Source organism: Podarcis liolepis (assembly GCF_965112155.1).
Source record: "Podarcis liolepis genome assembly, chromosome: 1".
NCBI classification, from domain to species: Eukaryota; Metazoa; Chordata; class Lepidosauria; order Squamata; family Lacertidae; genus Podarcis; species Podarcis liolepis.
The window spans coordinates 108,487,352-108,501,145 of NC_139554.1; the positions used below are offsets into that span (position 1 = coordinate 108,487,352).

Consider the following 13,794-nt stretch of genomic DNA (forward strand, 5'->3'; position numbering starts at 1 on the left):
CGGTTAGTAGAGAGATTATGAAAGTATTACGAAAGCACAGAGAGGGATTTTCCTCCCCGATGTGTTTTGTTACCTTAGTTCTCTGCTGTTGTTTTTCTCTTACTACCACCTCTGAGCTTTTCAAGATCTCCAGGAGCAATTTGATCTCAGACTATTTTATATTCCATCCCTTAAGATGTTGTACATGTCAATAGACTTCAGTATGGGAAACGTCCTGCCCAGCCTGATGTTGCAAAAGTATCTGCGCCTTTGCCTTCCGAGAAATCTCTGTTACGACCTAAGTCGCTTTCTTGGCTAAGAGGAACCTGCTTCTCCAGGCCTGTCTTTAGCCCAGGGAGATAAGACAGCTGTTTCAGAACCTTGGATAGCTCCAAGCATGGCCGTTGCTCAACAGAAGCTGGAAGTTGACTGCTGCCTTATGAATTCCTCCACTCAAATGCTAGGCTGGACTACCTGCAGTGAAAGCAAGCCCTTCTTCTCTCTGGCTCCTCACCTGGCACACTCCCTAAGTCAGAGAGGAAGAACTGTGGAGTGGAAGGTGTTTGGCTCATTAGCTGAAGTACCCACCTAGGATCCACCTTGGGTGAAGAATCAGGAACCTGGTGTTGTTTTCTCAGCTTGCATTGGAAAAGCCCTGGGCTCAACTGGCTCCTCCTCCTCCAACTTGGCTATTGGTTGAGCCCAGGCAAAAAGGTCTACCTATCATGCTGTCCAAAGTGGCCAACCCAAATACTCCAGCGAGCAGGACACACTGTTGCTTCCCAGCAACTGATGCCTAGTGGCTTGTCACCTCTGAACATATACATTTAGTGTAATGTGTCATCGTCATCATCATCCCCCTTGCCAGGGCTGGATTAACCATTAAGCAAAATAAGCACATACTTAGGGCATCATGGGAAGTTGGGGGGCACCATAGAAATTTTCCATTGCTGGATTTATTATGGACCATATGGTGCAGCTGAAAGAAAAGGCACCCACAATAAATGAGAAAATTACACACACACACACAAAATAGTAATAATAGATATAGATCGTATACATTAATATTGGGAATACAACAAAATAGAATCTGGTAACTTGTAAGCTGGCACTTGGTCCACGGATGTTCATGCATTTATATTTTGAATTGGATATATATGGGGCACCAAAATCTTTTAAGTGCTTAGGGCCTCTAAAGTCTTAATCCAGCCCTGCCCCCTTGCCCCAGTTCATGTTGTTAGTGAGCTAGTCACAAACCAAAAATCTCTATCTGAATTAGTCTCTGCTATTACCCATGGATCTGTGAAATTAGAATTGTTTGTCACAACATCCATCACCTTACTGATATTCCACCGCATTTGCAAGTTTTGCTACCCATTCACCCCATTTGGAGAAATCCTTTGGGAGCTCTTCACCGTCCTTCTGGGTTTACACCACTCTGAGTATTTGGCGTCATCCACAAAATTAGGCTCTGAATGAGTACGTGAAATAGCACCAATCCCAATACATATCTTTGAGGAACCCACTTTCTATTCTCCTCCATTGTGAAAGCTGCCCTTTCATTCCTCCTGCGATTCCCGTTGTTTAAGCTGCCTACTAATTCATAAAATCAGCTTTTAAAACTATATGCTATTTCCCATTTAACCTCAGCTAGTAGATAGTCATTGGGCTAGTCACCATAAATAATAATAATTTTATTATTTATCCCCTGCCTATCTGGCTGGGCTTCCCCAGCCACTCTGGGCGGCTACCAGCAGAACAGCTTCCATGCCTATCTGAATGTACAAGTACTGTTACATAAGCAGCATTACAAAACTCAGTTGAAAAGAGCCTATTCCTGTCTTCCTGGCACTGGAACCTGAAGGCAGAGAGGCTAGTCTGTTGCTGGCACTGTGATCTATCCCAAAGTCTTTGGAATGGAAACCAATCAATCAAAATATGTAAGTGACACTCGCCTGTTAGCAGCTGTTTGCAAAGCATTCTCTCGAAAAGTTGATGGTGAAGCGAACCAAAGCATGAAATGCAGTACAGATATTGCAAGTGCCTGAGAGAGGGCATTCCCTCCCCCATCCCATAATCTTCCCACCCTCTCTCTTCTCAAAGGGTGCAGGAGTTCTTCCACTCCTGTTAAAAGCAATTATGGTTTAAAGGAGACATTTGGCGACACGTGACTTGACAGGATAAGGCTAGGAAATTTGGCAGACCCCGTTGTGAACGTAAAAAATGTAGAGCTCCCCCTCCCCTCGAGATCTGATAAGAAATATTCTTATTTTCTTAGGACTAGACTTATAGTTCTACCTTATTCTGAGATGAGAAGGTGTAGCTGCCAAGACAGACGAAGCATGGAACTTGTAAGACCTACGACAGATCAGAAGAATATGGCAGCGTTACAGGATTCCTAACATGTTTTTAAAAATTGTATCACTCCAAGAACTCCCGTTAAGACTGGTATCCCCCAGAACTATTCTTCTACTCATAAAAGCTAAGGTGGTGACAGAAAAAAAATACACATTTAGAGTTGTAGGTACTCTTACGTATGTAAGTGTATCTCTCTCTCTCTCTTGCCTCTCTGAAGTATGAATTGCGATGGAATGAACTGAGCCGTCTTCAAAAATTGCTAAACAGTGAAACAATTAGCACCGATCATAGGGAAAGCTTCCCAAGGAGCTCATCTGAGAACCATCTCTCTCTCTATACACACACACACACACACACACACACACACACACAAACTTTGGAGCCTTGAATAGGATCCCCACCTTCGTAGCATTTCAGTCTTCATTTTAATGTCCTGCAACCCTCTGACCCCCTGAAAACTCTCTCAGTTCTGCTTTTATAAAATCTTTCAGGCTCCCCCCCCCCCACACTTAATATATAAAAAAATTAATTATACAAATCATTAGTATTTTTTGAAAAAGGTAATAGAATGGTTCCAAGAACAAGCTTCACAGAGTATCTGCATATTTAATCATCTGCGTTAATAAATATTTAATCGTTCATTGAATTCAGGTTCTGTCTTGAAGCTTAACTTGATAACAAACCTTGCAACTGGTAGAACTAATTGGTACAGAACAAGTGAATAATTTATAGGGAGAAAAAGCGCTGGGTTTTCGGAAGGTGCGCAGAGACCAGGAAGCCACAGCTGTTTCTGGGAGCTGACAGGAAAACAATGGCGCCTTCTACAAATTCCACAGCACGCTGCTGCCCTCCTGAGGCCAACATTTACCATTGGTTCATATGTCTTAAGAAAGGGCTGTAAGGCCGACTACAAAGTCAGATCCATTAAGTTTTAAATATTCATGCATTTCATTAAAGCTATCATAATTGGTCTACCGTACACATTGATTATGCACAGACCATCAAGTGTTTAACCTCTGAAAGCTTGCGTGCGTATTTAAATATATCTGTTATGTCCTGTCTTGGTGGCTTCAGAGAAATCTCCAGCAAGGAGGAGTTGAGCTAGACCAGGGAGGGGGAAAGAGAGGGAATGATAGCGCAGGGCTGAAGGAAAAGAGAGAGTGCCTCCAGATGTTTCAGAAACAAAAAAGAAGTGGGGAATATTGCATTAAGTTTCCCTGATTATAATACCAGTGCTTCTGTCCCATTTGCTAACGTTCTTTTCACGCTGAAGTACTTGTTGTGTTATGGACCTGTGGCTTTTTGAGCAATATACAGTGGTGCCTCGGGTTAAGTACTTAATTCATTCTGGAGGTCCATTCTTAACCTGAAACTGTTCTTAACCTGAAGCACCACTTTAGCTAATGGGGCCTCCTGCTGCTGCCGTGCCGCTGGAACACGATTTCTGTTCCCATCCTGAAGCAAAGTACTTAACCCAAGGTAATATTTCTGGGTTAGCGGGGTGTGTAACCTGAAGCGTATGTAACCTGAGGTACCACTGTACCAGCATGTCACACTATTATTCACACCAGCAGCAGTGCGTGCCCCAACAAAGAACATCATTGGACGACGTCATTACTCCTCACCCTTTCCACAAATGCGTGCCTTCTGTTCACCCATGATCTCTCCATGAAAAAAAAAACTGTGCACCGTCTACTGCCCAAAATTTTTTCACTTTACTCCCACCATTTTCCAAATCTGTTGAAGATTCAACTGGCAAACTTTGAAACAGAATCCAAAAATACAGTGCAAAAAATGTGCGGCATGCCGATCGGTCTCACTGCACCCCACCACCATGCTTGCGTCTTTTTTATGTTTTACAATAATTGTGTAAAAAGGATTTGCCTTAAAATGAGAGACACCTTGAAAGGGATAAAGGAAACTAGTGAAAAAGACATTTATTGGCGTTTGAAAAATACTCCCTAGGATTGCAGCGTTACAATTTCAGCTTCAGATTCATTTTGTGGAAGATCAACTGTTGATTAGCCAACTCTAACACGAAAGTACTGGATTTTGTTTTGCTATGGTGAATACAAATCCTCCTTTGCAAGCTGAAATTTACATTCACTGGCTTTTTGTTTACTCCCTTCATTTACAAAACTTCTTTGTCAAAAGGAACATTCTGCCTTTCTATCCTACGAGGCTTTGGTGAGGTGTTAACATTTTGGTTAAAATGCAATTCGGGCACAGTAATGTTTTAACTTGCAAGGTAAGATGCCTTTATTGAGCTGGTAGAACTCCACTAGTTGAATGAGATCAGAAAATCTGGTGTGGCCATCATCCAGCGTATAAAACAGCTTGCCTTCCTCTTCCAACTGCAAGAAGAGGAAACACCACATCAGCAATAATTTCCATTGTGCTCTGCAATCCTTATTTCATTCACCCAGCCTCTGCAATGATGGTTAGGTGGATACTCATTTGCCACTAAGAACATCAAGACCAAGTATAGATTGGGACTTTAGATCCTCCAACACCTGAAGATCAGCTCCCATCATTCTGGAGCCTCATTTGCAGGCTGTGATGTTGAATCTTCATGTTGCAAAAAGTTTGGAGGGGGCCTTGCAAAGCTGAGTAACGTTTGCCATGGGGGGGGGGCAGGCGGAAGGAAGCACACCCTTGTGTTGCCAAGGCAACAAGAAGATGTGCCCCTCTTTTTCTGTATGTGCCGTAGCTTCTCAACAAACACTGGAAGCTAATCACTTAAAGGCTGCAGTTCTAAGACAAATAATAAAGAAGGGGATATATATTGCTTTGAAGGTTTTTGCCCATTGTCACTGATTTGCTTCTTCGTTTTTGTGATGTTCTACTGGTTAATATTATTTGCCTTTCTCACCTTGAGGCAAGAAGGTAAGCCATAAATCCGAAAACAAAGAGATAGATTTGAATACGCTTTGCTTTAACTCTGGAAGCCCTTGCATATGCCATGCAGAAGAATGGCACAATGCGGGAAGCTTATCCAGAGATCTGATATTGCTGAAAATATATTAGGAGGGATGAGCAAAGTCTCGAAAGCCACAGGGCAGACTTCCAGCATCTGCAAAATTGGGCCTGCATTCCTTGGATAGCTCCATTTCGCCCATCCCCATGTCCAACAGGAGCATCAGGCAAAGCAAATGAAGCACATGGGTGTCCTTCCCTTTAAAAATGTTTTCCAGTAGCCCATTCTAGCCTTTCATGGTGCAGAACTCGGCTGCTTAACTATACCCAACATATTTTTCACCCTATAGGACGCACCGGCCCATAGGACGCACCTAGTGTTTTTTTTGGGGGGGGGGGAATAAAGAAAAAAAAATTATCCCCCCCAGCCGCGGCTTCAGCGCGCCCCGTGCTCCGGGCAGCAGGCTGCTATCTGCAGCCTATGGAGCCCTGCGGGAACTCCCGCGGGCTCCCCAGGCTTGCTGATAGCTTCCTGAAGCCTGGAGAGCGAGAGGGGTCGGTGCGCACCGACCCCTCTCACTCTCCAACTTTCAGCGAAAGCCTGCATTCGCCCCATAGGATGCACACAGATTTCCCCTTCATTTTTGTAGGGGGGAAAGTGCATCCTATAGGGCGAAAAATACAGTACTTAGCCTAGAATTAAGCTCCATTGCCTTCAATGGGACTTACTTCCAAGCAGGCATTATAGCATTGCTGTGCTAATATAGTGGTAAAGACCTGCCTTTTTTGAGTGTTCATTCTGACTCACTGTGTTTTTAAAACATTCCTCTTTTGCTTACTAACGCTGCCCCGTTTTCTGATAAAATATAAGGAAGTTGTCCTTGCCTTTTGACTCTCAACAGATTCTACCAAGTCCTAGGACACTCAAAACATATGGGGAGAAAAATAAAACTAGAACGACAGGCCTATAATCTGAAAGAGAGCATATATACAATACATTCATATTCTCTCTCTCTCTCTCTCTCTCTCTCTCTCTCTCTCTCACACACACACACACACACACACATTATTTAATAGATTTCTATCCTACCTTTTAGGGGGAAACAAATCTTACAAGGAAACTCACAATACTGCATTAATTAATTAATTAAAATGTGCAAAACACCGTAATTTAAAACTAGATAACACTCAAAATAATGTGTGTTTGTGTACATACATACATATGCACACTTGCATTTGGATTTAAGAAAATGCAGAGACTATCGTAAGGAGTTCCATTAGAATTCCATTTTCATGTGTGAGAGGTTTTAATTCTCAAACCATCACTATTTCACAGAAAACTGTAAGCAGCAGGTTTTAGCCATTAGAAACAGAATGAATTACCAAGAGGTATGCCACCGTTTTGGCAGTAGTATAAAAACCATTGAAGAAAAAATTTACTACCAGTCCACAAACTTGCTGGCTATACTTACGGGTACAATTTGAAAGTGCTTTATTTTCAATCCATGGCTCAGTGACAGCACAAAGGTTTTGGGGTTACTCTGGCTATCCCGTACCAAGAAAACACTAGGAGGTGAAGGAAAAGAAACAAGTATCAAACAAGTATGAAAATCTGGCAGCAGTGAGTTGTTGTTAAAGTTTTGTAGCTTTCCTAACAAGCATCACAGTTTAGGGGCAGAAATAAGTACTTGCTCATGGCAAAGAGACATTATTTTATCTACTTAAGTGGCAAATCAGTGACAGCAATAAATGAATGCATTCTCAACCTCTTTTAAGATCACTGTATTTCAGCACACCATCTAGTGGCCAAAGAATAAAACCAGAACCAAACATTCACCAGATATCCAAGATCGATGTGTTATCTCAGCAACTTTGTGGTCCCAATTCCACCGTTTGCCAAGCAAGATAATGGGAACGCAGAGGCAGGGCCAAACATGTCAAGAGAGGCTTAGTGGTTCTGTTAGGGTGGGTTGCTATTCTAGGCTGCATCAACAGAAGTATAGTGTCCTAATCAAGGACACTAAATTTAGGAAACCACAAAATACAGTCGTACCTTGGATCTCAAACGCCTTGGCTCCTGAACAAATCGGCTCCTGAGCAATTGAAACCCGGATGTGAGTGTTCTGGTTTCCGAACGATTTTTGGAAGCCGAACGTCTGGAACGGCTTCTGATTGGCTGCAGGAGCTTCCTGCAGCCAATCAGAAGCCACACTTTGGTTTCCAAACATTTTGGAAGTCAAACAGAGTTCCGGAACGGATTCCATTTGACTTCCAAGGTATGACTGCATCCAGAAAGGTAGTGACGTCCAAGCTGGTGCCACAAACTCTCTCACCAAATTTAGGACCACCTATACATGCTTTCAAGGCAGCCACTAGCGTATCATATGCCTGTTATGTCTGATTTTGTTTTATCATTGCGACTTGTGGGGACAATTTGACTGCTCAAGCAGTTAACAGTTAGTCCAATTTTAATATAATAAAATAATAATAATAATAATAATAATAATAATAATAATAATAATAATAATAGTTGGAACTCTTACCCATCTACCAGCCCTTGTCGCAAAATTAGTTGGTGCGCCTCATCTCTAGAGATCTTATGGTGAAACCACGGCTGTGAACTGTGTATGGCTGAAGTGTCAGGAAGAAAGGGAGGGAAAATTCTTACTAGGATCATTTTTGTGTACAACAATAGTGTTGCATTCCATGAGACCCACTGAATGGTACATACCTATATTTGATGACACATTCTGCAGAGTATTGGGACTACTGTGAGCACCAAGTCGCAGACACCCTTTTTTCTACGTGGGAAGAAAGAAAGAAAATCGTAAATATTTCAGAAGAAAGAAAGGGGGGAAAACCAACAGAAAAAAACATTGTAATGAACTTTTTTTTCTACCCGCCATGCTAATCCTTCTTCCACTGCAACTGAAAGGGCTTCTGTGGGGTTTTCAATCACTCTGGATTTATGTCCTGTGAAGTCCATGGCCACTAGAGAATTCTCTGAAACACTTCTCTGCAAAAAGGAAAAGGAAAAAAAAATCCATTTAAAAACATTACTGACCGAAACATTTCACAATATCGCCTCAGTTTTCTGTTTTAGAAACAGCATTTGGCTTCTCCCTGAGCTACTCTCAGAGCAATAATAATCTTTGCATCTATTGATTAGCCAGTTGGAAAGTATATTAAGAATAAGGCAAAAGTGTTCTGTATATATATTGCAATAAATATGTCCTGAGGGATTATCCAGTTATCAAGATCAGAAAAAAATATATTTCATATATATAAGAGGGTTTACACTCTGCTCTCTGCTTATTCAACACCATAACAATTCTACTCGTACATCTACAGGGAAGATTTTACGGTAGTTAATATAAAAATGGGCGAGATAACTTTCTGACAGCCACTGCAGCAGTGGGAAGCAAAAGAAGAAATAAACGCCTATCTGAGGAGGACCACCTATTTAAATGGTATTAGGATGATGGCAAAAGTGGTAAAAAGAATTATCTATGTCCGGCAGCTAAGTGGTCTTGCCATATCTCTTGCTGGAATGTGATGGATTCTAAGAGCTTATTCTGAGCCATGTAACTAAGTGAATAGAGAGATGGCCCACAGAGGGCACAGGTGGGCAACACATGAGCTAGATGTAGCCCTTGGTCACTCTAGGTGCCATCACTTCAGGTGGGGTATCATCAGCCAGGTAGCACCACTGATTTCGGCACAGGGAGAATAACCTTTTGCCCACTGGGAAACATTAAACATCTCTCCCGACAGCAGCAGTGCTCCCCATACAGTGGTACCTCAGGTTAAGAACTTAATTCGTTCTGGGGGTCTGTTCTTAACCTGAAACTGTTCTTAACCTGAGGTACCACTTTAGCTAATGGGGCCTCCCGCTGCCACTGCCGCTGCGCAATTTCTGTTCTCATCCTGAAGCAAAGTTCTTAACCTGACGTAGTATTTCTGGGTTAGTGGAGTCTGTAACCTGAAGCGTCTGTAACCTGAAGCGTCTGTAACCCGAGGTACCACTGTATAGCCAAAATCACTGCAGACAACTATCTTGGTGGCATCAGGAGCACTGTGAGGCAGGTTAAACACTGTATGTGTGTGCAAGAGGTGGGAAAGTTTGTGTGCGTGTGTTTATACGCATGTGTGAGGTTTTGTGTGTGTGTGTGACTGTATCCCCCTTTACCTACCACTACATGTGGGCCTTGCCCCCCCCCCAAAGCTTGTCTAGCTCAGAGATATAGGCACTGTCCTCCCCACCTTTTGTTGAGCTTGCATTGCACTCTATATAGAAGCAACCCAAATACTTTTTTTCCAGCAGCTGCTAAGATACAGGCACATATCAAAATGGATGAAAGCATCTCACTGAGGTTCATCCATATGATCCTGTGCATGGTTCATGTAAGGGGAGCAGGGAGCTACGGTTAGTTTTAACATCTTTGACAGAAACACTATGAATTAAAATAGTATAAACTAAATAAATCTTTGCAGGTAATGGGATGCCCTGAGAACAAATTACAGCATAATGTAATACTCTTGAAATACTATGGAAAACCTAGTGGATAACTGGGGCACGGTGGGGGCTGGGAGAAAGGAGCAGGCCAGGTTTTGGGGCTCAGTATTGCTTCATATGAGCTGAGAAGTACTTACCACAGGTGTGCTCAGAGAAATGCACCCACTTCTACCTTGATAGGGGTGCATGTAATTCTGGTAAAGTTGCATCCCATACTACAAACAAAGAAGAAGGATAAGAGCTATTACAGTCTTGTGGATTTCAAGATCAACAGTCGGAAAGTACTCAGTGGTGAATTGTGCCAACCAGAAAGTGGGTAATTTCCATCACACTTTGCCTCTCTCCATAATCTGCCCGCCCCCTTAAAAAAAAAAAAAAAAAGCTTTGAAGTGATTAGTAGGTAGCTACTTTTCTGTTTCCAAGATAAGGATGTTGACACTCCTTTGCAGGGAGTTTTAAAAAATATTTAAGAACAGAAAAGCTGTCTACCTATGCCAGCATTCTCCTCCAAAAGCAGCCAGCCATATAGGTTTGGATCCTTCCCCCCCCCCCCTTCTAGGAACAAAACAGAGTTCATGGCCCCGGATCTGCCCCATTCACCATTTCCTCTGCAAACCATGGAAATTTCCCCTGGGGGTGGGGGGACTGTTTAGCATGGCATGTGATATAATTTTTAAACTTCCCTCTTAGTCGTACTATAAAAATTCACCTGTATTGGCAAGTAACCCTGTCTGCCTGCAATCGTAAAATTATTTCCTAGGGAGCAAGCCCCACTGAAGTTAGAGGGTCTTACTTTCAAGACCCTTTATTAATAATAACTATTACTAAACTTTTTATTTGTTGTGTCTGTATGCTTTAATCATTAAAGGGTAACTAAGAGTTATAATATACAACCACAAAAGGGGGCGGAATAACAATTTTTCCAGCTAATAAGGTATAAGAACCACTAAGATTACTCTTTTTAACTTAGAGAAGTTTTTATTTTACTTTCTATTCACATAGGCTTGATCATTTTCTATTTTTATTGTTTCTTACTACACTGGAAACAAAAAATTTATGATGGCAAGTGTGGGGTATAAAAGTATGTATGTAAAAACAGAAAACACAGAGCTTAAGGAGATTGAAAATACCATTTTTACCCAGAGGCTGTAAAAGAGGAACGAGGCATTTTGTATACAGAAATAATTGGCGAAGGCAATTAAAAGGAGAAGAGGACATTTACCTTAAGCAACCGAATTGCTGTCACCCAGCAGGTCCTATTTTGTTCACTTTCTGCATAAAGTTGTTTCACGTCTCTGGCTCCTCCTGCTTTCTGAGGCTAGAAGGCCACAGCATATTGTTTTAGCATTAATTCATATCTTGAAGACAATACCTGTTGAAATAAAGGCCACTAATTCTCCCATTTCATAATCAAAATTTCATTTTTTTAAAAAAAAATTAATTTAATTTCAATATTATTTTTCCTGGTGCCAATTTTTAACGCAAGTAAATAAATCCTCTCCCTCCCCACAAAAAAAATGTTTTATTTATTATCAATCAAAATGGTTAGGCATTTACCTTAAAGCAGAACCCATAGCTGACTGGCACTCCAGATATCTTTTTGCCTGTCAAAGACACATATATGTCACTACTGCTGAATTCACTGAAAAGCTGCAGGTGCCTTGGCTCCTAAAAGGAAGAGCAATATAAAACTATTACGGACATCTTAAATTGTTTACACCAAAAAAAGGGGGGGGAGACCGTTCTTTATAATTCCCCAAGTCAGCATCTAAATGATAAAAGAAAGGTGTTTCAATGTAAGGTGCAACAACTTACTTTTCTGAAGTGAAAAAATTCGATCAACACCCATTTATTATTATCCCTTGTTAATTTATTAGTCACTTTCTTTTGCCAAAGGCAACTCAGAGCAACTTACAGCCAAAACCATTGTAAAGCCTACGCTAGCCTTCACCAACTAAGTGCCCTACAGTTGTTTAGCTGCCTATTTAAAAAAAGACATGCTAAAAATTCACTTTGCGAGTTAACTCTGCAAGTTATAAAAACCAGTTTCATTTATTCGAATATTAACAAACGAAACCCCTTAGCCCGTTCCATGCCTGCCTGCACCATAAATGTCTTCTTCACTTTTCAGCATCATCAACAAAACCTGAGGGAGGGGGAGCTTGGCTTTTTCAAGAGGCCTTAAGGAGTACAAAACTATCCCTTACTGTGGAGAGAATATGATGCATACTGACTGAGCTCTACCATTTGCCAACCTTACCTTTGACGTCCCCTTAGTGGAAAAATACAGACCCGATCTTCGCAGCAAAAAGTACATCCTTTTCCAGGTTTTTCTCCCTTGCTCTTTAGCATGTAAATAACTGTGAATTTCAGGATATGTACTGGAACTTAAAAACATCTGAAAGGGGAAAAAATACCACTTTGAATCCCACAGGAACAGACCTTTATCCAGCTACTCCTTCCTGTGCATATTTGGGAGCTCTGGAGGAGATTCGGACTGCGCTGACAGGCGAGGAGTGTGAGTTCTCAGAAGCCTGTGGGAATTCAGCTGCTAATCTGACTGAAACGGAACACGTTATTTGGTTTCCTATATTGCTAAGCTTTTCGCGAAAGGACCTCAGAGCTTCCACACACTCTGAAAACACTTTGCACGCTGCTAATGTTACTAAGGATATGTTAAAAAGGTAAAGGGAACTCTGACCATTAGGTCCAGTCGTGACAAACTCTGAGGTTGCGGTGCTCATCTTGCTTTATTGGCCGAGGGAGCCAGCGTACAGCTTCCGGGTCAAGTGGCCAGCATGATTAAGCTGCTTCTGGCGAACCAGAGCAGCACACGGAAACGCCATTTACCTTCCCGCCGGAGTGGTACCTATTTATCTACTTGCACTTTGACGTGCTTTCGAACTGCTAGGTTGGCAGGAGCTGGGACCGAGCAACGGGAGCTCACCCCATCGTGGGGATTCGAACCGCCGACCTTCTGACTGGCAAGTCCTAGGCTCTGTGGTTTATAACCACACTTGCGTCCCTAAGGATATGGTAGCCTGCTGTTATTTAGCCACTAGCCTTGCCAGTGAAGTTCATGCCATTGCATTCCAGTAGCTGGGAGTCACAACTGGGGAAAGTTTTGTTCAGGTCCTGCTGGTGGACTTCTCAGAGGCTTCTTGTTGGCCACTGTGAGAATAGGATGCCGGACCAGCTGGGCCTTTGTTCTGATTCAGCAGAGCAGGGCTTTTGCTATTGTCCTTATTTTACTTGTTTTACTGAGCTCTAACATTTGCCAACCTTACATTTGCCAACGCAGACCCGATCTTCACAGCCAAAAATACAGTGGTACCTTGGTTCCCAAACGGCTTAGTCGTCGAACAAATCGGCTCCCGAACGCCGCAAACCCTGAAGTGAGTGTTCTGGTTTGTGGATGTTTTTCGGAAGCCGAATGTCCAACGTGGCTTCCACTTGAGTGCAGGAAGTTCCTGCAGCCAACTGGAAGCTGTGCCTTAGTTTTTGAACGGTTTCGGAAGTTGAACGGACTCCCGGAATGGATTAAGTTCGAAAACCAAGGTACCACTGTACATCTTTTTCCGCGTCCCCACCCCCTCTCTTTAGCATGTAAATAACTGATGCTAACAGAAGTAATAACTTTTTTAAAAAATATATTTTCTAAGAAACCAAGTCTGTATGCATCTAATAACCTGTTTCACAACTCCTGTCTGGGAGCCCACCTATGAGAACAATCAGATTGCCAGGCACATGGAACAGGCTATCTTATTCAAATGACTTCTAGTGGTGAAATAATGTGAAAACTATTCAGTGGAGGCTGGTCCGTTAAGACTGAATGGGGCACTGCCCCACCAACCTCAGCCTGCCCACACCTGCCTGCCTCCTTACTTAGACCAGTCCTGAGGGCGGTACTACCCAGTGGCATAGCGTGGGTTACCAGTGCCCAGGGCTGCACAGAGGGGAGTGGGAGGGAAATGGATGGAGTACACATGCACGCTCAACTGTCTAATGGCATCCGTGTCATCCAA

The 13,794-nt window shown here is 42.4% G+C and overlaps 1 protein-coding gene across 4 annotated transcripts in view; it reads right to left on the bottom strand.

Moving 5' to 3' along the window:
• Positions 1–4,249: 4,249 nt before the first annotated feature.
• The window catches only part of GRB14 (growth factor receptor bound protein 14), a 48,992-nt gene continuing 39,447 nt past the window's right edge, over positions 4,250–13,794 (bottom strand). For 3 of the 4 annotated variants that reach the window (XM_083494167.1, XM_083494166.1, XM_083494169.1), the window contains 9 exons: positions 12,030–12,167; positions 11,327–11,437; positions 10,992–11,087; positions 9,907–9,984; positions 8,153–8,269; positions 7,985–8,054; positions 7,797–7,884; positions 6,726–6,819; positions 4,250–4,691 (listed from right to left, as the gene is read on the bottom strand). In XM_083494167.1, coding sequence (XP_083350293.1) covers positions 4,545–4,691; positions 6,726–6,819; positions 7,797–7,884; positions 7,985–8,054; positions 8,153–8,269; positions 9,907–9,984; positions 10,992–11,087; positions 11,327–11,437; positions 12,030–12,167 — 939 coding nt within the window. In that variant the 3' untranslated portion in view covers positions 4,250–4,544. The remainder of the gene's footprint in view (positions 4,692–6,725; positions 6,820–7,796; positions 7,885–7,984; positions 8,055–8,152; positions 8,270–9,906; positions 9,985–10,991; positions 11,088–11,326; positions 11,438–12,029; positions 12,168–13,794) is intronic. The other variant, XM_083494168.1, reaches the window with a different exon arrangement.